The 25,983-nt window shown below is 33.5% G+C and overlaps 1 protein-coding gene across 1 annotated transcript in view; it reads right to left on the reverse strand.

Moving 5' to 3' along the window:
- The window catches only part of LOC127551178 (pygopus homolog 1), a 119,991-nt gene that overhangs the window by 54,899 nt on the left and 39,109 nt on the right, over positions 1 to 25,983 (reverse strand). Inside the window, exons 3-4 of the mRNA XM_051980697.1 lie at positions 25,789 to 25,936; positions 18,605 to 18,738 (exon numbers count right to left, since the gene is read on the reverse strand). Coding sequence (XP_051836657.1) covers positions 18,605 to 18,738; positions 25,789 to 25,936 — 282 coding nt within the window. The remainder of the gene's footprint in view (positions 1 to 18,604; positions 18,739 to 25,788; positions 25,937 to 25,983) is intronic.

The following is a 25,983-nucleotide window of genomic DNA, read 5'->3' on the forward strand; positions in this document are numbered from 1 at the left end:
GTAAATGGTGTAAGATATTGGTCTATATCCAATTTGTGCCAATTTTCCCAACAATTTTTATCAATGAATTCTTACCCTTAAAATTCAAATCTTTACATTTGTCAAATATAAGGTTACACTATTCATTTACTGTGAATTTTATGTCTTCTCTGTTTCTCTGATCCATCTTTCTCTTTCATAGCCAGAATCAGATAGTTTTGATAATTACTGCCTTATAATATAGTGTAAGATCTGCTACTGCTAAATTGCTTTTTGTTACATTTTTAATTGATTTTTTTGATATTCTTGACTTTTTATTACTCCAAATGATGAAATTTTTTACTATCTCTTCTTGCAGGATTTTGTTGGTGATATAGAGAAATGATGATTAATGTGGATTTTATATCCTGCTACTTTGCTAAAATTATTGTTTGAAATAGCTTTTTAATTGAATCTGTAGGATTTTCCAAGTATATTATCATATCATCTTCAAAAAGAGATTTTATTACCTCATTGACCATTCTTATTCTTTCAATTTCTTTTTCTTCTGTTATTGCTTTTGCTAGCATTTCTAATATAATATTCAATAATATTGCTTATAATGAGGATCCTCATTTCACTCCTGATTTTATTAGGGAGGCTTCTAGCTTATTCCATTATTGATAATGACTGTTGATCATTTTAGGTAGATGTTTCTTATCATTTAAAAGGAAAAATCCTATTATTCCTATGCTTTCAAGTGTTTCTAATAGGAACGAGGGTTGTATTTTATCAAAGGACCTTTTTTTGGCATTTATTGATGTAATCATATGATTTTTGTTACTTTTGTTATTAATGTAATTTTATTTGTAGTTTTTCTTATGTTCAGCCATTCCTGCTATAAATCCCATTTGGTCATAATGTGTAATCTTTGTGATATATTATTATTATTATTATTATTATCTGCTATATAATATTTTATTTAGGGTTTTTGCTCCATATTCATTAGTGACATTGGTCTATAATTTCCTTTCTCTGATTCTGCTCTTCCTGGTTTAGATACCAGTACCATATGTGTTTTGTAAAAGGAGTATGGTAAGACTATTTCTTTGACTATTATTAAATAACTTATTTAATTTTGGAATTAGGTGATTTTTAAATGTTTGGTAAAATTCATTTGTAAATCTATTTGGTCATGATGTTTTTTTCTTAAGAAGCTTATTTATGGCCTGTTCAATTCCTTTTTCTAAAATAAGTTTATTTACATATTTTATCTCCTGTTCTGTTACTCTAGAGAGTTTATATTTTTTAAGTATTCTTCCATTTCATTTACTTTGTTAAATTTATCGCCATATAATTGGGCAAAATGACTTGTAATAACTGCTTTGATTCATCATTGTGCTATGTTTACCCCTTTCATTTTTGATATTAGTGATCTTGTTTTTTCTTTTCTCTTACTAAAAATCATGTTAACCAATAGTTTATTTTATTTTTTCATAAAACCAATTCTGAGTTTTATTTATTAAATCAATGGTTTTCTAACATTCAATTGTGTTAATCTCACCCTTAATTTTTAGGATTTCCAATTTGGTATTTAATTGGATATTTTATAATTGTTCTTTTCCTAGTTTTTTGAATTCTCATTTGCATACTCAATTCATTGATGTGCTCTATTTTATTTTCTATATACATTTTCCTTTATTACTCTTTTGAATACCACAAATTTTGGTATATTGCTTTATTATGATCATTCTTTTAAATAAAATTACTGTTTCTACAACTTGTTGTTTAATTCACTCATTCTTTTAATATTAGGCTCGTTAGTCTCCAGTTAATTTTTAATCCACTTTTCCATGGTCCCTTATTAAATATAATTTTTATTGCATTATGATTTGAAAAAATACATTCAATTTTTTTTCATTTAACTAAAATTTTGTGCCAATAGATGGCCAGTTTTTGTCAAGGTACCACCTATTAGTGAGGGGAGAAAAGTCATAATCCTTACTATTCCCATTCAATTCTTTCAGATATCATATTTAGCTAATATAAAATTTTATTCATCTTCTTGACTTCTTTCTTATTTATTTTTGATCAGATTTATCTAGTTCTGAAAGGAGAAGGCTAAAGTCCTTTACTATTACAGTTTTTCTCTCTATTTTCACTCATAATTCAATTAGATTTTCTTCTAAATATTTAGATGCTATAGCATTTGGTGCATATAGGTTTAATATTAATGTTATTTCATTATTTATGGTACCTATTAATATAAGTTTTCCTGTAATCTATTTTAATTTTAACTTTGTTTTTTTGCATCTTCTAAAGGATAATAAATTCTATTCTAGCCTTCAATTTTTCACTCTGTGTATCATTTTAAATAATATATAAACAACATATTATTGAATTCTGTTTTTAATCAATTCTGCTATCCATTTCCATGTCATGGTTAAGTAGAAGAGTTAATCTTGGTAAGGAGTAAGGCCTTTGTGTGTGACAAAAGTGAAGGAAGAGATAGTGGAGGAAGGGATGAGTAATAGGAGATAAAGAGAGATGACAGTAAGATCATAAGGAAGCTAGAGTAGGATTGCCTAGCAGCCCAGCTCAGTTGAACATGTATAATATAAAATTGTAGTGACCAAATCAGAATTATTCTATGAATTTCTCTAATTTTGTTCAGCAACATGTGTATAGGAATAAGGCAGCAGATGGAGGGAGAGACCCAAAGTTGAGACTTAGCAGGCCATAATTGGTAAAATGATGAAGAGGCTGGAGATTCAAGAGACAAAGAACTTAAGTTGAACTAGTTAACCAGGGGTTATGATGCTAATATAGGGGAGATAGTCTGGGAGAAAACTTAAGAGATCAAGGAATTGGAGATCACGATATATACAAAAAGCTGTGTGTGCCTGAGGTGGAGCAAAGGAACAAATCATGAAAACAAAATAGTTTGAGGAATGTCAATATATGTCAATATTTCAATATATATGTTGAAATTTCCTAGTGTGAGGGTAGGAGTTGGGTAGGAAAGAAAAATTGTAAGCTACTTATTAGGGAAGGTAGGGGAAAGACCTGGAGATCAACAGCTATGAGGATTCTGATTAGATGGTAAAGATGAGTAGCATGAATGGAAGAGAAGTTATTGAGTGATAGAAACAAGGAGAGAATTTGGAAGTGACAATAGGGAGCAAGGAGCATTCCAACTCCCTCTTGTTCAAGAAGTGGAATAGAAATGAAGGTACAGCTAATACTAGCAAGGATGGCCATGAAGGTTGTGTTATAGAGGTGGGGGCTTGTAAGAGAATCCAAGTTTCAATAATAGAATATGTTAAGATGAATGCAAGTTTGTTGCCTATGAAACAGGTATTCCAGAGGGCACAGTGGGAGAGGAAGGTGGTGTTTGGTTGGAGGTTTGCAGTGGAAGGTTTGAGGAAAATGAGAATAAAGAATAAAGTGATGGGGGACAGGGAAGGGGTTTTGGATGATGAGCTTTAGGAGTTCAAAATCACTGGGATGTGTAGAATATAACCAAGCGTGAGAATCCTTATCATCAAGTGGAAAGTGTCAACTGTCTTCCTAAAGAGGCTGCAGATCTAGCTGTCCACAGCTACAGCAAGAGATAGAAGGCAGTCAAATGATTAGATAGGAGGTCCCATTTCACTATCCCATCTCCCTTTTAAGTCTGGAAATTAAGCAGAAAATGGTACAGCAACAGATGGAAATCAAATCTGTACAGCACACTGACTTTCTTCTTATGATAGACAGAAGTAGCAAGAAATGGAAGGTCTGAGATCAAAGGCAAGGTTGTTCTTCTCTGCACTAGAGATTCTCCATTCGGAAGTTGGGAAATTAGACTGGCAACAGGAGGTGGGAGTTGACATGTGCTGGCACATATAAGGGTCAGTCCAACCTACCTTTTAAATTATTTCCTTTGATATTCTGGATTTTTTGTTCCTCCAAATGAATTTTATTATTTGCTAGCTCTATAAAATGTATTCTTGTGATAGTTTGATCAATATATTACTAAATTTATAAATTAATTTTGATAGAATTATCATTTTTAGTATATTAGCATGGCTTAGCCATGAAAAACATAAATATGTTTTTCCAGGTTTATAAATTGTTCTTTTTCTCTTTAAGAATTATTTTGTGATTGAAACTATCCAAGTATAGAGTATACTTAGACAGACTGACTTCCAAATGTTTTATGAACTGTGTAGTTATTTGGAGGGATTTTCTTTACTAGAAATTATGTCCTGGATCTGGTTATTATATTGAAATGATGCTCACTTTTGTGGGTTTGTTTTATAGCATAATGCTTTGCTGAAGTTATTGTCTCAGTTTCTTTGTTGACTCCCTAGGATTTTCTAAGTGAATCATTTACATCATCAGTAAATAAGAAAAGTTTTGTCTCCACTTTGCTTATCTGTACATTTTTAATGTCTCTAAGCTTACTGCAAAGGCATATCTTTCCTTTTCTATAGTGACCATATGAGGAAGGGGAACACAATCACATTGCTTCTAGATTCTTAAGCATTAACATAGTTCTAAATATTTTAAATGTGAGTTTTTTTGTCTAATAATTATTGATGAGATACTACTGGAGAAATTGAATCATCCATTGTCATATGTGCAACAAATGAAATAGGAAAAGAGAAGATGATGCTAAGTGGAAAGATGCCTTAATAGTAGAATTAACAGTGTTGGTTTTATTGTATGGTCAAAGGCAACATTTTGCAATGACCTTGAATCCATCCCCTATCATCTTCTTACACAACCTATCTCATTTTTTAATTTCTTCCATTCCTCCTTCCAACAAATGTTCAAGTCTCTTTCATCCTAAATACAAACTAAAAAAATCTTCTCTATGCTATTTTTCCTTAGCCAAAGATCTAGTAAAAGCTGCTTATAATTATTGTCTCTACTTCTCTCACTTTCAACATCTTCCAAAGTTACCAAGGATCTCATAATTATTAAATTTGATGACTTTTTATTAATCTTCACCTTATTTTTGTCCTCTCTGTAGCATTATATAGTAATGATCATCTTTTCCTCCTAGTTATTCTTTATTTGGAATTCTGTTACATATTTTCTTTTGGTTCTTCTGTCTAACCACTTCTTTTCAACTTTCTTTGATGAGTAACCATCTATGGATGCCTAAATTATGGATATACCTCAAGGCTATGCCTTAGGCTTTCTTTTCTACTATTTCTATAATCTCTTACTTATTGATTTTATCAGCACCTAAGGATTTAATATTTCTATGCAGGTCATTTCTAAATATGTATGTAGTTCCAATTTCTTTCCAGTCAAATATCACTATAATTATTAACTTATTAGATATCTCAAATGAATATGCAACAGACATATGAAATTTAATATGTCCAAAACAGAAGTCATTATATTCTTCCCCAAAACCCACTCCTCTCTGAACTTCCCTATTTCTATAAACTGATCTGTTCATGTAGATTTGAAATCTCAGTGTTACCTTTATTTACTTTCTCACTCACACTAGATATTCAATCAGTTGTCAATCTTGTTTCTGCCTCCACAGTATCTCTCACTTTTGCCACCTTCTTTCCATACAGCTTTCACTTTAGTCCAGGCCCTTAACTCTTACCCAGATCACTGCAGTAATTTCCTAATTGTGGTACCTCACCACCCCAACTTGTCTCCCTCCCCGCTTTAATCCATCCTCCATTCAGCCATCAGTGGCTCCTCATTATCTGTAAAATCAAATATTATCTCCTGTGTTTGGAATTTAAGGCCCTTTAAGAACTGATCCTAGCCTACCTTTCCAGTCTTATCACAATAGTATTCTCACATACTCTATTGTTTATCCAATAAGGCTTTGTTCATAATAAGCACTGAGAAAGCAAAATAAAACAAAATATCATGGAAAATAATTTTAGCTCATATTTGTTTTAGAGAATGAGAAGGTAGAGAGTTTCTATTAAGAACTTAATTAGACACTCCAAATTAAATTAACATATACTGAAATAATTAGCAAGACCTCAATATATAGATGGGCATAGGATAATAGCAAAAAAATATGTTGAAAACATGGTTCAGAAGAAGAAACGAGATATTGTAAGCCATATTAAAACTCAAGTCTTTCTACCATTGATACTTAAAAAAAAAAAAAAATCAGGAGATAACAGATAACACAAGCACTGAAAAAACACCACACACACAAAAATGAAATAGGTTATGCAACACTTAAGATGGAAGATAAGGTAGCCAAGGAAAATGCTGATATAAAACACAAACTCCATTGTAAAATTCTATAAGGCAGATTTTAGACAGTTAAACAGAAATGTCTCAAAATAACAAGAAGTTAAGAGATAAGAAAATTTACACAAAGCATAGTGACTCAATTTTAAACCAGATTTTCTTGAGAATACTTAAGAATAAAACCACAACAGTAAAAAACAACAACAGATTAAACATGCAAAAAAATCTGTTAAAATGTCTATAAGAAGATATTTTCTCCATTATTAATAATGGAGCTACCATGTTTAGGTTTTAATATCATAGTCTTTAATGTCCTATATGAGAAAGAAATTACACTAAAGAAAACAAAAGTGAGACCAGAAATTTAACTATACTAGGTATACCCAATGTAGGAGATGATGTTGAGGTATCAATTCTCAAAGTATCTGAAAAAAAAAGGATATAAAATGTTGAGGAAAAAACCACACATTTTTATTACTGAAAAAGAATATTAACTAAAAAGAGAAAATATTAACTACAAACTCTAGAATTATTTTCCCATGTCTATAAAATCTTTTATCAACACATATGTGAAGAAGTTATGAAAAAGGAAGCAGGCTTTTGTGGATGATATGCTGAAGAAGATTAGAATAATAACTAGGGTTCAGATAGCATTGTCTCAAGCAAGACTTTTTTTTTCCTACCCCTGCAGCTTCAGTACAGATGAGCTCCCCAGGTTCTAGCTCCCTGCCTTATCCCTCTCCTTTCCTCAAGCAAAAAAATTTAATTACTGAACACTTCTAATTAGTAATCCTAATAGTCAAAAGACTCATAGATGAAAAGAAAACAAAATCCCACAGTGATCATTTTGTTGATTTTAACATTTTAATTCAATAGAGTGAAATGTAGCATTTTTCTAAAAACTGTCTGCAGATATTAAACTCATTTATAATTCCTTGAAAAATGTAATAATAGATAACTTTGATTGATGGTCTTCTGATTATTAATATCAATTCAAGAGATAACACTAAGGAGATGAATGCTCCCCAAATGTGTTTGCCATCATCATAGAGGTTTTTCAGACAGAATCTGATTTGAAAAGGAATTCCCTACAGATAGTGAGATCCACTTTTTGTAAATGACATTACAGACTACATCCAGCCTCTAGAACACAACAAAACCTCCTAAATAAAATCTACAATTATTCCAAGTATTCAGTCTAACGAACCCCTTGGGGAAATAAATACACACATACACACGGTGAAAAATAGCCACTGTTCAAAAGTACAGTTGAATCAAAATCTTTTAGAGGCAGTCCATTAGTATAAATGTCTTGGAACGTCACTTGGAAAGATGGGCAAGGAGTTAGAATGAGAACTCAAAAAGGAAGAATTATCTTTGAAAACTGTATGTTGCTTTTAACAACTAAATATAAATGGAATACTACAGTCTCAGAACAATTAAAATTGTGGATTATCCAATAAACAATGGAAAGATAGACATATGGTGGGTGGCAAAAGATATCATCAGCAAAGAATTTCACAGAAGTGAAGGGAATAAAAGATATCAAAGAGATGCATAACAAGGAAACAAGGTAAGTCAGTCACATAGCAAGATTAAGAATAAGCCTCCCTGTTCCACTGGTATCTGTGAAATGTAATAAGATGTCCAGTGTACCTCTTATAGGGGATTTTTGGCAAGATGGTAAGAGGTGTAGAGAGTAAGGTATTAAGAGAACCCACATTGATGGGATTATTTAAGTATTACAGAAGGCAAGATATATAATAGGCCCCTGGTACTCTGCCCTGTTAAAACCACATCTGTAGCAATGTGCTCAGTTTGGGGTGCCACATTTTAGAAAAAGTATTTACAGAGGAGTAATGATGGTGAGAGTAATAGAAATCATAGTAGGAGACATACAAGAATTAGTTGAAGGAAACAGGGATGGTTAGCCTTGAGAAAAGATGATAGTAAATATATTCAAATATTTGAATAGCTTTCACATAGAAGAGGGATTATTCTCAGAAAGCAAAAGCAAAAAGTGTAAACTATAGCTTACCTAAAAATTGGGTAATCTAGGGAGTAGATATAATGCCTGAGAAACTGAATCAAGATAGAGATTAGAGAGTATTTAATAATTTATTTTATTTTATTTATAATATAAATATTTAATTTTTAAATTAAAATTAATAAAAATAATATAAATATAAATAAAAAATAAAAAATATTTATTTTAAAGGGAGAGATTTACTGGGACCAAATGGATCCATGATTTGGTCCCAGGGAGGAATTAGACTATTGTCTCCAAGAATCCAGCAAACAATGTGAGTTCTCAATGACATATATACATATCATTCAGACTCAGGGGGGTAGACTGAGGCAGGGGCAGAGTCAGGGTGCTGAGAGTGGGAACGGGACTCTGACAGGGTCAGGCAAGCCACTGGAGATGGGATGATATAATAAGGGGAGGAATCCTGGACATGGGAAGAGGCATCTTGATAAGACAGTATCTGACATTCTGATAGCTTGAGATGGGGAAAGGCATTGACATTCTAAAAAATAAGATCTTTTAACCTTATCAAATATTCTGATTAAGAGGGAGGGGTGATTGAGCATTATAATTATAAACTGAGGCAGAACAATTAGGAAAATGGAGGCAGGACTGAGTCAGGATAATGAGGGAAACTGAGTCAGGACAATAAAAGATAACTGTGGCATAACAGAGATGGAGAATTATTCATCACTGAGGTCTTAAATTCCAGAGACTAGAAGACCAATTCTCAGAGATATTATAAATGGGATTCATATTTAGGTATGGATTGATCTTCAGGTACTTTCCTTTTCTGATTTCTGCAATTCTTTTTTTCCCCTCCCTTCTCAGGGATGTGCCTTTTGATTTAGAGATGGATCTAAGCCTACAAGTTCTTTTGAGACACCTACAATCCTGATATGGAGCCTCAACATTTTTTCTGAACCCCCAATATTATCTTAAATTTCAATCCTACATCATTGATTACCTGCTAGATATCAGCTAGATATCCCATTAGTCTCCAAAATTCAACATATTGTTGAATGTTGCTGATCTTGCCCGATCCAAAGGCTAAAAATTGGCTGAGACAAAATTAGAACCTACCTGCAGCTTTCTCTATGAACTTTTTAGTTGTTGTTCAAAACAGCTTTTATAACAGCTTCTCCAAGCTGTGCTTCCCATGAGACTCTCTGTTTAAATGCATTTAATCTGTCCTGCTCTGCCCATCTTGGACATTCCTGCATCCTGGTGCTGCATGGCAGTTCCCCATTATAATTCCTTTGTCTCAATAAAACCCTATATTTTTACTGTTTTGGTAGTCTTTTTTATTTCAAATTAACATATCTGGTATCAAGAAGTAGGATTCAAAGAACTATTTATCCAAGTCCACGTGCAACCACAGATGCCTTGTACCAGTAGAGACCACTTATGTTCCAGTCTAGATTTGATTCCATGGTTTGGCCTGGGTGAGTAACTCTCTTGAATTTTCCCAATTCCCATCTTTTTTTGGTTGATAAGTCTTGACTCTTAAACTGAGGATTTGTTAAAGACTCTTGGGCAATTTGGGATCTGTTCTAGGATGACTACTGGGCTTGTAATTATGAACTATAAGTGGCCACTCCATAAGGTCCAGCTGTGTAACACGTTTTATATTTTTGGTCTGCTTTTATGGAGTTCCACTTGTTTTAAGTGTGCTTTGTGTAGTGTGTGTGTGTGAACATAAGTGAAAAGCTGACTGATTTTTTTTTTCTTCCCCACATGGGTCTGACAAGTAGGAACCGTGTGGTAATAATACATAATGGGAACCAATAATAACAAAACAGCATTGAGAAAGAAATACTTTGAGATGACTTTTTCTCCAGGTATTCCTTTTCCCCTCCCCAGCCAATTAATTTGAACAAGTTCCTTTTCTTTGAACAGGTTTGATAAGCATATTTATGTTTATCACTGAGCTGTGCAAGTCTCTCTGCCAGAAAAAAAAATAGAACTGTTAGAAAAGTAATTTATACAGAAAAGTAGAGAATTGATTTTCCTTTACCTGCTTTCAAGTAATTTGTTTCTAACTAACTAAAACGTTAATTGGGAATTGATCTTGATTATTAGAAACGGTAAATGGAGGTTTAATTGAACCCCAAAATTAATGTTTGTAAATTACATTCAATTTGAAATTGGGGAACTGTTTGGGTTCTTGAGCATCAATCAATGTGTTTTAAATGTTAATTCATGGAAAATGGAAAAATTTGTGTGAATTGAGCACCAAACAATGTCTATATACATACATATATTTACATATGTATATATGCATGCATGTCTATACACATACACATATGATGAGATCTTGGGTTACTAGGTAGATTGGCAGAAAAAGCTTGAAGTACCAATAAAATTATTCTCTAAGACTAGCAGAAAGGGCACCGAAACCCTTATAGTCCCACTCTTGTGGCGGTCTCCTATAATTCCACTTTACTGTATCCAATCAGAAAGTCAAGTTATGTCAAACACTCAGATTAAATTTCCTCTAACAATTTGTGTATGGCCCACACCATCTTAACAGAATCTCTTTTGGGTTAACCCACCACAGCATTCTCCCTCATGGTCTTTCCTATCTCCTCCCTCATTCCTCTTGGTGTCTTTCTCCTCCTTACAGCTAACTAACTCTTTTAGGATGCTAATTCCTTTTTAGGATTTAGCTGCCAATCAATGTCATACTCCTACCTCAGGGTGTATTCTTTTTTTCTGGGGTTAGTTTTGAGTTCCACTAGAGAACTTGTCTTTTTCATTGTTAATTATTAAATGTTCTCACAAATCTATTTCATATTTGCCATTCCTGGTGTCTATTTTACCTTTTCATTTTGTCTGTAATCTCTTCTCTTAAATAAATGTCCCTTTTGACAAAAAGAACGGTCATTACAAATTCATCACATGACTGTACTCCAACATTTGGTGCCAATTGTTCTCCTCAATCTTGGTATTTGATCCTAAACCTTAATCTCATCATTTGGTACCTATCTCAAATTCCATAGATTTTGCCTAAACCAAAAATTAGGCCTATACCTAAAATAATTCTAACAACACTTGTAACACTTGCTCCAATGTACTGATGGGGCATAGGAGTAGAGAAGCACTGAACTCCAAAATATATATTGGGTTTTTGGATTCTTCCTATATGGTCCATTGTGGTGTTTTCTTCTTTAATGCTTCTCTCTATGAGCAGGTTTCTTGGGGAGGTTTTCTGGAGGCATTTCAGTTCAGAGTAATAATCACCTCAAATACAGCCAGCTGATAAAATCCAAATGTTTATTTCTTATTTCTTTCCAAGCCCAGTTAGTTTTCTTAGAGGCCTCTCTCTCTCCTTGGTTCTAAGAGCTCTTGCAGCTTTGTCCTTTGCTTCTGCCTCTGCTTTCTTCAGCCTCCAGCCAGCACAAAGGTGGAAGATGGAATGAATCTGTCTCCACCTCTGACAGTGGGCTTCTCTGTCTCCCAGAGTCCTCGCCGCTGTGTCTGTCCCAGAGTGCCTCTGTGTCTGTTCCAGAGTGCTTTGTGGCCCTAAGAGCTTCTTGCTTATATGAGCTCTCTAAAGGTGTGAACACAAGCATTGTTTCTATCAGTTCCACTTAGTACCTTGTTTCTTCTGGCCCATAACATCTCCTCATAAGATCAGATCAATCATACCGAACCATGCTAAATTAGATAATTATTGTCTCTATCAACTCTAATAATTTACACTTTGTAAGGATTCCAACAGTCCATCAAGTGTTAGGGAGGACTTTGAACCTCCAAAATATATTGGGATCTTGAGTGAGTGTCTTGAAGTGTCTCAAAGGGCAAAGATATGAGCTAAGCTCCCTAGTAAAATTCACAATTAACCAGGGAGAAGGTGCCATAACAAAGGAGAAACATCATTAGGCAAGGCAAATTCTTAAAAGAATCTGCCACCATAAGGCAGGTGGTTCCTAATGAACCCATGAAGCCAAAAGATGTGTTAAATGGCTAAAGAAGTTGAGTGGGGCAGAGAGATTACACCACTGAGTGGCAGGCTAACCCTAAAAGGAATTAAGGTCCTAGTTGGGGGCAGGGAGGATATTTTTAGTAAAAGATAAATAACCTTGGGGGTTGACAAGAAAACTTGATCTTCTGATTTGACATAGTAATTGTAGGGTTTGGCAATGTCAGGAATTGAACAGTAATTTAACCAGGATAACTTAGGATAACAAAAGACCTAATCAGAATCAAAAAAGATAATCATATATCAGTGATCCTCCCAGTCTGCCTGGCTTCCATATTTTTTATAGTAATTCAGGCTCTTTCTGTTAATGCCCCTCCTTAAGGCCCTTCTAGATACTAGGTTGCTAAAAGAGACTGTTGTGTCACAGTTCCCTTTTAATGTCCTGACCCAGTTTCTCTAATAGTCCTATTTAGTTACTCTGCCTCAGGTTATAACCTTTCCCTCTTAATATTTAATGAGATAAAGGTTTTATATCTTTAGGCTATAATCATTCCTTCTTAATGTTTGACAGGATAAAAGTCTATCCATTTTAGACATCATTAGAATATCAGTAACCTCTCCAGTACCTCCCTCCATTATGTTATCCTATGTACTTCCCTCATTAGGTTATACTCATCCAGGTACCTTCCCCAGTATGTCATTGTTCTTGTTATCCTATAGAAAATCTTGCTGTCCGGATACTCAAGGCTGGATTCATAGTCACGTTCAGCCCTGGGACCAAACATAGATCATTTGGTCCCAGTAAATCTCTCCATTTAATAAACTATTAAATTGCTCTCTAATCTCTGTCTTACTCAGTTTCTCCAGCATTACAAGACAAGGCCTTTTGTTGCGATCTTATTCACCCTCATCAATACCTTGAATTAACTTAATAATTAACAATTATGGAATTAAATTTGTAAAGATTTATGTATATATGTATATACATTTCCTAGTATTGTTAACATAAAGATTAATTATAAGCAAAAATTTCTTCATTGTTCTATCTTGTAACATGTATGAGACTTGCTATTTGACATGGTTATAAATTTGTTTCAGCTCTCTTGGTATCATGGTAAAATTCTGTAATAATCAAACCTGAGGGCTATGAGATATCTTTCAATATAAGTTCTTCCTATCACTGTTAAGCAAAATTCACTAAATGTTGGATTGTTCACTTGTTAATCTTTGGAGTTTTAATCAGGGATAACTAGTCAAGCATTCATAGCATCCTCATTTTTTGTAGAAATTAAGTTCTACCTCAATTTGTTCTTTTGCATTAAAGCTGCATATAATCTTCTAAGATAATTTGGAAATGCATTCAACTGAATTGAAGTCACCTGACTGGTAATGAGTTTTGTTTCAAATTTCGCATCACTCATAAACATAGTGCAGCTCTGTGAAAGAATGTGAGTATTGCTCCACTTAGAAAACTGAATCCCCTCTCCCATTTAAAATATGCCTCGATAAGGGAGGAGAGTAAATAAGAAATTGTTTACATCTTTAATCAATTTAATCTTAATAGACTATAGTCTTAGAAACATATTTTTGCTTTAGAGGGTTAATAATTTTATTAAGTACTGATAACCACCTTTTAAACCAGATTAAATTTTAAGCTATATTTGAGAAAGAGCAGTAATGGAAGAAAAATTAAGGGAAATTATTAATAAAATGTTTTGGGGAAATTCCCAGTTCCCATTCCCCCCCAAAAAAATCCTAATTTTAAAAGTCTAGTCTCTGGAAGGACATTGCTGATAATGAGATTAGGCTAATAACTCTCCCTCAGACCCCACCAGATAAGGTAATTATTATGTTCTGTTCAGGCTTGAGTTAAAACATAAATTCTTTGAATAAATTGCCCAAGGTTGGGATTAATTTAAATAAATGATTTAGTCAAAGTTCAGGTCCAATCCCTCATTGATTAATGAGGAAAAGAATATCACAATCTGGGTTGATTCCCATCAAAGGAAACACCTCCTCTTCCTAACGCTATATAAACTGTGAGCCTGCCACAAAGTTTATCTTCAGTCTAAGAGAGATAGCCAAATGACCATTATTTTATTAATAAATGTGCTAAAATTATTAATAAAATAATTAAATTACCCAGAAACCATGTGTTTCAAACCTTCTTAATCATCATAAAAGAAGAATGTTACTTAAAATCTATTATGTGATATCTTTGAAGGCCTGATAATTTTTTGCTAGCTAATTTATTGCAACAGCTTGACAATGTTGATAACAATTGTATTCAACTCCTTGTGATTAGTGAGACTTTGCTATCTGAAGCCAAACCTTTTGGGATGTGAATTTTCTTTTTAAGCTTCATTTTCAAATTTTGTTGTGACCTTGAGCCAATACTTCATGCTCAAGGGGAAATGCAAGCAGCTTAATAGGAGTGTGATCTGTTACATATGGCCAGTGGATATCTGTCCCAGGAAAAAAGACTGAGAAACGCAACTTTGGGAAAAGCAAGGTAGGACCCTCTTGACTTAGCTTTTTATACAAGAAATTTTCCCACCTGGTTAATTCTTAATCTAGTTGTGGTCATCTTATGGTATTCTCACCTAGAATCAAATGGAAGTTAAGTGTGCTATATCATTCTGGGCTTTGGCCCAGAGGGTGCTATGGTGGTTTCAATCTGCTTTTTACTCTCATAAAAAAAATTTCTATAACTAGGGCAAGTCCTTCTTTAACTGTTGTTGCATTACTTAAAACATCTCCTTCCATTTTCAATCTAAAGATTCCATATTCTGAACAACCAAGGAAATGAGTATTTGGCTTTGTCACCTGCCTATTTAAAGTATATTCATGTATAAGATAAGGTCTTTAAATTTTTCAAAATGTCATGATTGTAAGAGTTTGTAGAATCAGTATATACATATTAGTTAATAATTAGACCCAAAACTTCTTTAATTTTGTTCTAAAGAAAAGGCTTAATCTTAAAGAAAAATAAGTTATGAAATATCCTGTGTAACCTCCAAGGGATTTTCAGTTTTTTACTTAGTTTTATTATTTAATGTGGGATTAACATTTGTATATAGAACATGCTCTGAAATGCAAGCAAACTGCACAAGGATTTAGAGAATTTGATAATAGTGATCTAGGCAAGTGTAATATCCAATCCCTTTAAGTATGGTAATTGAACAAGTTTTACTAAAGACAACTCAATTGATACATTCTGGAATTATTTACTTACTCTATTCAGATCAACTCACCACAGCCTTTTGTTAAAATAAGCATCTTTTGAGTGAATTCACTTGTGTGCATACTTAGAAAGAATGTTGTTATTAGATATTTAGCAGCATATCATCCTCCTAAAGGGGAAAGAATTCTCCTATTGACCAGTGAAAAAGACATTTCAGTTTTCATGCTCCTGGAATTCAAATATTACCATGACTCTATGTATTCAATTAACATTTTTCATTGATAAATATTTGAGCAATCACTTTAGAAAAGCATAATATCTTTGTTAAAAAACAAAATTTTAAAGTAATAGGCACAAAAAAAGTATTATAAATTAAGTATCTTGAATTCTGTTCTTGGAATGGCAGAAAAGTATATATAGGAAAATTGTTTCATTTAACAATAGGATATTTGACTAGAATTTATTACTATCTGGTGTTTTTGTTTCAAAGTATTTTAATACTATTTTTTCTGTTTCCTTCCATTAATATTTTGATTCAACACCAGATTTTAAACTTTGGTAATCTGATTTGATTTGTAGATTTTGTCTATCTACTTTTTAAATGTTTTCTTAACTATAATGTTATTATATTTTGATGCAAATTTCATTTTCATACACATCTGACCTCAGTAAGGTACCATCTATCTTTATTTTTTTCTTCCTCTCTGAAAGGTAATTAAGTATCTCTAAGTCTACTCCAATACTGAAATATGTATAAGTTGCCTAGGTAGTATTGAGATAAGGTGAGATCTTTCAAGACAGTTGTGAAAATCGAGTAAGGCTTCATCTATTTCAAAGTTTGAGTAGGGCTGAAGGACTTTAAGCATTAAGTCAAGGGCATACTTAAAGTCTCCCAGTTATCCCTGTAAGGGCATACTTAAGTCCCCTTCTTGTTATCCTCCCTATTTCAGTCAAATATGGGCAACTATGTACTTATTGGTCAAGTTCAATTTCTTGGGTAGTTTAGAATGTAAGATCCTCAGCTAATAAGGATGAGGGTCAGTGGTGGGAGAGGGTATTTGCATTAGGGATTAAAAGTGTTTACCCTGCCCCCTGTGGTGCTTCCTCCCTTCCATTGTCTGCTCAATGGGTGGGACACCCGATTCTCAGGAGAACTATAATAAACTTTGCTTTGCTTCTAGAGTCTTTTTTTATTAAATGGCTTCTGACCCACACAGTATCATATCTGTTCAAGAAATCTCTGATGATTACTATTAAAATTAATTTCTAATGAAAATGTAATGAAAAGATGCTACTAAAAATTTATCGTATATTTAATTAAATGAAGATGACTAATGAGATTAACTTTCATCACTGCTCTATAAATGAATGCCAAGTGATTTAAAGGCCATCAAGATATTCCAATCAGTGTAGTAATGCTTCAAGCTTATTGTTCTGACAGCATGGATCAATAAGTTCTTCACTAAGTGCTTTGCAATAATTTAAAATCAAGCACCTAAGATACTGATGTGTGTGAATACACATACAGACACGGACGCACATGCACAGACACATGCAAAAAAACCTGAAGAGTGATCTATTCCTTTCAAAAATTTTTGTAGATTTATCACACTGAGATATTAAGATGTACATTTTGCTATTATTCATTGTGTCACATATTCCAGAATGCCTAGGAGGAGAGACTTCCAGAAGACCAGACAATTGCAGTAGATGTTCTCAGGAATCAGACAGTAGCATGAGTTGCCTGAGTCCTAAAATATGATGGATTGGTGAAATGGACACGAGAGTGGGTTACCTTTCCCTTCCATTTCTTCACCATTAGTCATTGTTCTTTGTAAGGCATTTCTGGCTAAGGGGACTCACCCCAAGAGTTTCCATCAATGAGTCAGTCATTTCTGTGCCTCCTTTGGTCAATGACTGAATTAATCTTGACCAAGAAGGGAGGATGTTGAATGCAGTTGACCTTGCCTGAGTTGCCTGAGGTCAACTGAAACCAGAGCCTCATACCCTTTTTATCTATGGACTTACAGTTATAATGCAAAATAACTTACATATCCAATCTTTGCCTTCCATGAGACTCCTTGTCTGCAGATTATATATAGATGTAACACCCTGCCCTATTCTGCTCCTCTTGGGTGTTCCTGCATCCTGACATTGAATTGCAATTCCCTTTCCTTGGTTGAAAGACCCTAGTTTTTGCAGTGTTCTTGATATGAGGTGGCAATATTCAAAATAGAACATTATCTTGCTCATTAGATCTGCTCTTCTTCCAAGTATTCCCATGTCTGTGGAGGACATTACCTTCCTCTCAGTCACTGAGGTTCTTAATTCTAGTTATTCTTAACTTTTATCTCTTCATTATATCCTATATCTTGTCAATCATACTTATACATCTTTTATATCCATTCCCTTCTCTCACTCACATATTTCAAATACATGTCACCTCCTCTCTAGATTATTTTTATAACATATCAAGTGGCTTTTCTGCTTACAGTTATCTCCCCATTCTCAAATCCATCTTCTACAAAGCTATCAAAATAGTATTCCTAAAGCACAGGTCAGACCAGGTTGCTCATGTCCAAAAACTTTAGTAATTCCCTACTGTTTAAAGTATAAAATACAAACTCCTTAGGACAGTATTGAAGATGCTGTTATCTGCCTCAAATCTATTTTTCTAGATTTATTTCATTATTCCTCTTATATGCAAGGCAAAGTAAATTGATTATTGTTCTTTGATTCAAGTCGATCTCTTGCTTCAATGCATTCACATATGTCATCCTCTATAATCTTCATTTTCATCCCTCAGAATCTATTTCTTTAAGATAAAATTCTATCATACTTCTGTGAAGCGTTTCCAGATTCTTTGTCTCATTTTTAGTGTTATTTCCCTGCTGAAATCATGCTGTATTTACTTATTTGTATATTGCACATATGTGTTAGTTACTAGAGCATAAATTCATTAATGGGAGGAAAGGCTTCATTTTTATATTTGAATCCCCAGTGCCTTGCATTTAAGAAGTGACTAATAAATATTTGTTGAAATTAATGCAGTTGGGGCAGCTAGTTAGTGGAGTGAATATTAACACCAGCCCTGAAGTCAGGAGGACCTTAGTTCAAATCTGGCCTCAAATACTTAACAACTCCTACCTGGGCAAGTCACTTAACCTCAGTTGCCTCAGCAAAAAAACATAACAAAACAAAAAAAAAAAAAAAAAAAGAAAGAAAGAAATTAATGGAGTTGCTTCTCATTTAGGGACTCTTTGGTTCATCTTTAACTTACCTCCATCATTATTTTCAAAGCATATCTTTCATCTTCTCTTTTTGTAACAGCTTTTGCTTCAGTCAGTTCTTTTGCTTTTGCTTGTGCTTGTAAAACAGATTTTTCTCTTATTCTTTGCATCATTTCTTTGTCAACTGAAAGTTTAGAAATTTTATTTAAAATAGGACCACTGTGAATATTATTTTTATTTTGAAAAAAATGTATTAAATAATAAATGTATTTTACTTATATGTTGTATATTTATAAATATTTTACATGTAAATATATTAACACATATATTTATATAAATAATAAACATTTATTAAGCCCCTCTTATGTGTCAAGCACCATACTAAGTGCTAAGAATACAAATACAAATAAAAACAAAGACAGGTCCTGCTATTAAGGAGCTTATAATCAAATGGGAGAAGACAACACATAAAAGGAAACTGAAAAGGAATAAAGGAGAAGAAGGGAACATGACAGAGTATTCTAAAGAAGTCTAGAATCAGTATTGATGCTAGGAAAAAATAAGAAAAATTATGTTGAACCCCCTTCTTAAAATAGTAATGTATATTTGAAACTAACAGAAATGGTCCAAAGTAGGTGATAAAGCATCAGATAAGTGAATAATAATCTGGGACCTATATGACCAACAAAGAACTTTCTAACCTTTTCTTAAAGACCAAATGGACAATTTTTGGAAGCAAATATCAGATAATATAACTATAATTTTATTCCATTGGTCTTATCTATTAGGCGATATTCTGAAAATCTTTTTTGGAATATTTCTTCAAAAAGCCTCATTGGCTATGTAAATAACAAAAATAAATTTGGGAAAACAATTATCATATTATAGTACAAAGTGTTTTAGAGAAAATCACATGCCAATACTCCTTTACTTTGTCAAAGTACTTCTTGCTCTGCCAAGGGAAAAACACCAGCTATTGACTTAGAGAGTTAACTCTCCAAAAATGTTTGGTTATACCAAGCTCTGACTCTGATGACTCCAGGTTCACCCTTGATAACACCTGACATCAGGTGTTAGTGACAATCAGTGAAGTGCCAATTCACATTCTCAGTAATGCTTTAAATATGCCATTCTTCTTGGTTCCAGTTTTTGATGTGACAAAATCGAGATTTATACACAGAAGATAGATTAATATGGAAAACTAGTATGGAAAAGAAGGCAGGATATGATGATAATTTGATGCATTCAAATAGTGAGAACTAAGACTGTTTCACCTCTTTCCCTGGCCTTTTCTATAAGATGCCTTTTCTTAATAATTCTGTCTTCTTGATATTATTTTCAATTTATCTAATTGTTTGTACACAGTTGTTTGAATATTATCTTCCTTCATGAAACTATGAGCTCCCTGAGAGGAAGAACTGTCTTCTGCCATTCTTTGTATCCCCAGTTCCAGGTACAGTCCTGGCATCCTTGGAAGCACTTCATAAAAGCTACTTGACTAAGACTAAATACAAGGAGTCCTCCTATTTCCTTAGAAAAATAGTAGCCTGGCATCATGGATAAAGGGTCAGCCGTGGAGTCAGGAAGACCTGGGGTGAAATCCCGTTTCTGACATAGACTGTGTGACATAGACAAATCACAACTTCTCAGTACCCCAATCAACTCTCTAAGGGCAGAACAACAGTAATAATGATAACAACATCACTAATATTTATATAAGGTTTTACAAATATTACCTAATTTGCTAATATGTATAAACTAGAATATGTTATAGGAGGTGCTAAACTATATGAACATAGTTTCTACATACTCTTTAGGCTGTAATTCAAGAAAAAAATAGATATTTTCCCAAAGGCATATTAAAGACTATTAAGGGGACCTCTGAACTTGTCTTTCTGAGTTTCCATATTTTTCAGAAACATAGGACTCAGAGCCTGTAATGGGCTGAGGCTTGAGTTGATGCACTGAGGTCCCAAGCATGTGAGTAATTGGACCATACTCTATTAATATATATGCTTGGAGAAAGAATGGCCCCTACCCACTCTGTGCAAGTCCTGATGTGTTGTATAGGAAATGACGATGTTGGTGGGTGGAGGCAGGGGAATAGAGAAGGAAGCAGAAACAGAGACTGCTGGCTGGCGTCTTGTCACAGCTGCTGGCATTGCTATCGCGACCACCCTTCACCTCCAATTCCCTTCTGCTAGCTGGCTTCCTGTTACAGCTGCCCATATTGCTATCACAATCCTTCTTCATCTCTTCACTTCAATAAAGATTGAAGATTTTTCCCTTAACCTGAATTCCTGACTCGGGATGATTTTAAATACGCGGTCATCACAAGAGCCCTGAATGTGTCAAGGATGAACCTTTCCCCTACCTCCTACCTCATCTAAGCTGACAAAATTTGTTGTTTGTATCCCAAATCAGACTCCCTGTGTGTCCTTGGAAGTCAAGATAGGTGCTAGACACTCTGCTCTAGGATGGGAAATTGTTCCTGCAGCTAAAACTCTTGTAGATAAGCAAACCAGCCATTGTGATGAAGATGAGTCTTTCTGACTCTAGGCACAGCACTCTATCCTCTATGCCACTTAGCTATCCCATTCTTTTAGTAACCTATTTCTAATTATTAGGTTATCACGGATTATCACTGTGGTTCAGTACAGAACCTTATGTTGACCCTTATATAACCTCAGCCTAATATATCTTGAACATGCCCTAACCATGCTCAGGGCCAAATCTGCATTGAGGTTTCTTCTTATGGTCTAAGATACCCTGGTTTGATCTTATAGACAGACAAGATAAATCAAATTACACTCCAGCACTTTTCCAAACACAGATAGTAAATAACAATCCCTTGAACTCTAACAACACAGGCTATAACTTCTAAGAATTTATATCAACTCACATACAAGAATAAGTAAAGATAGAACATTAAGATCAATGCTATTATAGGAATTTTTTGGCTGAATCCTGGACCCTTTCCCAATCTCCTAAACTGTAAATCCACTGCTGAGAAATTTTTGGCTTTCTCAAAAATAATCTCACCAATCACCTGCACCAGCCCCTTCCATGAAAATGATTTTAATATCCCTGGTCTTAATTATTGCTAGGAAACTAGCAAACAACTATCCCCAGGAGTTTTACATTTCTACCTACTGTGCTGGTCCCTTCCTAGTAGTGGAAGAAAATGGCTGCTCCCTCTGTATATGCACATCCCAGTTTTGCCCTCTCAGCAGCTGCTGAATTTATTGTTTTATTTCTTCTGCAGCTATTATAGGAATAGTTCTCTTCTACTTTTACTCATACTATCCTTAGTCTTGCTCTCATTTTAGCAAATACTACTCCCTTGGTAACAATTCCCTCTACTCACTGCATTAAACAACAGATATTATGACTCCAGCTGCTGACATAGAGATCAAAGGGAGCTGAGAAATTATTGCTAATAAATTAGTAATTTAATATGCTTAACCACTCCCTTCCCTCCATCTACCTAGCATGGATATTTTTGTTTTAAAAGAAGTTGCTTATTAATCTGAAGTTAGTAGGACAATATTTCATTGATTGATAACAGAGATATATTGATAACAGATAACATAGATTGATAACAGAGATATATTGGAGCAAAGAGATCCTTTATGTAAAGTCAAAATTACAAGTTATCCCCAAATAAAAACAAAGTAGTTGCCTCAAAACTTTAGAAATTAGAACTGACTGCACACATATATTGTATCCAGGATATACTGTAACCTATTCAACATGTAAAGGACTGCTTGCCATCTGGGGGAAGGGGTGGAGGGAGGGAGGGGAAAAATCGGAACAGAAATGAATGCAAGGGATAATGCTGTAAAAAATTACCCTGGCATGCGTTCTATCAATAAAAAGATATTAAAAAAAAAAAAAGAGGTTCAAGGGTTATTTTGTCTTTTTTGTTGTTGTTGTTGTTAAATAAAATGTTGGCCTCTTTAGAAATTGTTTGGGAAAAAAAAAAAAAAAGAAATTAGAACCGATTGTCTAAAGCTCATTTAGTCACAAAGACCAAGAGACCTCTCTCTTAATTCAGGACAAGTTCCATTATAAGTAAATAGATGTATTTGGAAATCATTCTCAAGAGAATCTTTTTGCAAAAGAGATCTTAGTCAATGATACAAATATCTTAGAAAATTCAAGTTGTGTGCCAGGAAGACTATGTAGGCTCTTCCAAAATTATACCTTTTTTTTTTTTTTTTTTTGACATCTAGAATAAGAAATAACCCTATTTTTCCTTAATCATGAGAACTTAGAGCATGGAGAAGACAGGGAAATTATTCTTCTGATTTGAGAGGTAACTATCACCTTCTAAATAAATTTGAAGTAGGTCTGCAGATAACAATATTTTAAAGGAAAGCATTTTTAAGAATAACTTCTTAAAATCAAAGACATATGGAAAAACCACACCAGATCATGCAGATAAAAATCCAGCATCTTGACAATCCTTACTCTGAGACATACTGGTTATGTTATATAGTGATGTAAGTCTTTTAATCTCTTAATGCCCTAGGAATCCAACACTGAAAGTTTCAGAGAAGGCACTATCTTCTACTGGTAGAGGGCAAAATATTTCAACTGCATTTGTGTTTTGTTAATAGTCAGATAGTGAGATTTTGTGAAAAAGGTTGTTGGTTTCCATGATGTCAATGTAAAATATCAGAGATAAACTCACTTACCTTAATGGAAACTTGGTGTAGAGAAGGGGATTGGGACTAGATTCTCTAAATGAGAAATTTATTTATCTAAATGCTTATTGAACCCATTTTTTTTTTTTTTGGTTACATTACTTTCTGTGAAAACAATCTCTGTAAATTCACTCACTACTCTCTGAAGTTCTATGACTCAACAACAACACAAACCATTGCTTTGTTTTTTAAGCTGAGAGATTATATTCTAAGGTTTTCATAACTTGAGTGTTCATCCAAACTATAATCTTTATGTTTCTATAAAATTTAGTCTTATTCTCTCTTGGTCTTCATCTTTCCAGATTAAAGATTCCTTTTGTTTTCTCTTAAATTCATCATTACCTTGATATTTGAATGAACAAATCATATCCTTTCTAGCTTTCATATTATTTGTTGGGATACAGTAACCAAAATTAAATATGATACTATATAAATATGATACATAGATAAATTAAATTTTTTTACAAAGTTAGGATGAAGTTTTTTGATTTGTTTTTGCTATCCTTTGTAGAGATACTAAGCATTTTTGCACAATACTGGATTACCTGACATCTCACAAAGTACTTAGCTTATTTACACTATAACCCAAGATGTTATTTTTACTTGAATCCAGAGCTTGCTTCTAAATACTAAAAGTCTGTGTACAGAGTTATTTGGACTCTGTATTTGGACAGAATCATCATACTAGAAGAAACTCTGAAGGTTAAATCACTTTATAGGACAATAGTTGGAATACTTTGCATCACCATAGAGAGAAAATCTTCTCTCACTGATCATCTGAGAGAAGCAAGTCAAATCAATCAGTTTTTATTAAGTACTATAATGTCCATAGTAAGTGCTTAATAAATATTTTGTACACAAGTTATCAGTTAAATGTTGGGAAAAGAAATATTGAAGTGAAACCATCTTTTCCCTCAAGGAGCTGTTTCTACTGCAGTCAGGGGGTAGGGAGGAAGTGGAAATACTCATCAGATAATAAAACATAAGATATATACAAAATAAAACCTAAATAAGAATAGAAGGAATGCAGAAAACTGGGAGAAAACTTTCATAGACAGTCTCTGAGGGCATGACTGGATTTGGAATATTGCTGTGGAGCAGAAAATGATGAGTTGTTAATTTAGAAAAACATGGGAAAACTTTGACTTATGAAGTAAGATGCTATCCACCTTCAGAGAAACAGATGATAGGAAGAAATAAAAATAGTACAATCTTACACATATGAGTGTATATATGTACATATGTGTATGTTTATAGAGATCTAGATATTTGTATTTGTATATTCATGCTTAATTCCGGCCTCCTTGAGGGGAAGGAAGAGGGAAAAAATAAAGTAAAAAGTACACAGTAGAAAACAAAAGAAAACGAACAAGGAAGCAAAGAAAAACTGGGCAGTTTGAAAATGTGGTATAGTATTTATTATACAGGTTTTCTTGGAATGGAAATTTATAGAATCCTCTTTTATGGTTTGTTGTATAAATGGCAATTTTTTTCCTCATTGTGTATTTAAATTTAAAATTTTCAAAATTTACAAAAAAAACCAAAAACTAAACCAAAATAAATGTACAATGATGGGAGTGGGAAGAATCCTAATAACTGGGAGATTTAGGAAAAACTGCTAAAGAAAGTAGCACTTCAGCTAAGCCTTGAAGGAAGTCAAGAGTTTTGAGAGGTAGAGGCTTTCTAGGCAAAACTGAGATGGGAAAAGAAGTGTCATGTTTAGGTCAATCTGTGTAGATGACAGAGCTTTGAGAGGAGTCCTATGTACACAATCTAGGAATATAGGTACCAAACAAAGGATCTTGTAGCATCATTAAGAACCTAAAGTTGATGCCAAGGAAAACTAGGTTTTTCTTTGGATTGTGTTGAACCAGGAAGACTTTTAAACACTTTCCATATTCAATGTCATATACATTTATTCATTCAAAACACTACTGCTGTTCTGATTACAAATAACTTCCCAATCCTGACTATTTCTGGATAGGACAGTTTTGAGTACAGTGGTTACTTTCTCCATTTATCCAAAAAAATTTTTTTTAACCTATTAAACTCTTCATCTTTCATTATGATATCATATTTTCATCTCCATAAGTACTATGTTTAAAAATCTTCTCTCTTCTTCCAATGCAAAGAAAGGTAAAAAACAGAACTGATCTTAAAGCACTCACAACCTAATAGGGAAAACAACAAACTAATGACTATGTACAAATAAGTTCTATATTATATATGTAAAAAAATTTTGTACATATTTTGTAACTATATATGTGATAAATTGGTGTAGTCTCAGAAGGAAAGCACTAATGTTAAAGCCTGGGAAAGGCTTCTTTCTTGAGAATAGGATTTAATAGAGACTTGAAGGAAATCAGGGAAGTTGGCATCTAGTGAAATACTGTCTTTTTTTAAAGACATAAGACTAAGATTATATTCTTTCCTCCTCTGGAAGCACTATGGTTATTTCCAAGAGGAAAAAAGGAAATAAGGTGGAAAACGGTAAATGAGTGTCCATTTTTTAATCAATGACTTACCACTTGCCAAAGAAAGGGCCTCCCACATTCCAATTTCTTTTTTAAACAATGTGAAAACAATGGCATCATTCCCAATTTTGGCTTTGCTGTTAATATCATCTATGGGAGCATAGAGAAATGCTTCAAATAAAAATGGAGGATAGTTGACCTATCCAAAAGGGGAAAAAAGAGATAAATTAATGTAAATGTATGTCT

This window comes from Antechinus flavipes, chromosome 2 (genome assembly GCF_016432865.1).
Source record: "Antechinus flavipes isolate AdamAnt ecotype Samford, QLD, Australia chromosome 2, AdamAnt_v2, whole genome shotgun sequence".
Classification (NCBI taxonomy): Eukaryota; Metazoa; Chordata; class Mammalia; order Dasyuromorphia; family Dasyuridae; genus Antechinus; species Antechinus flavipes.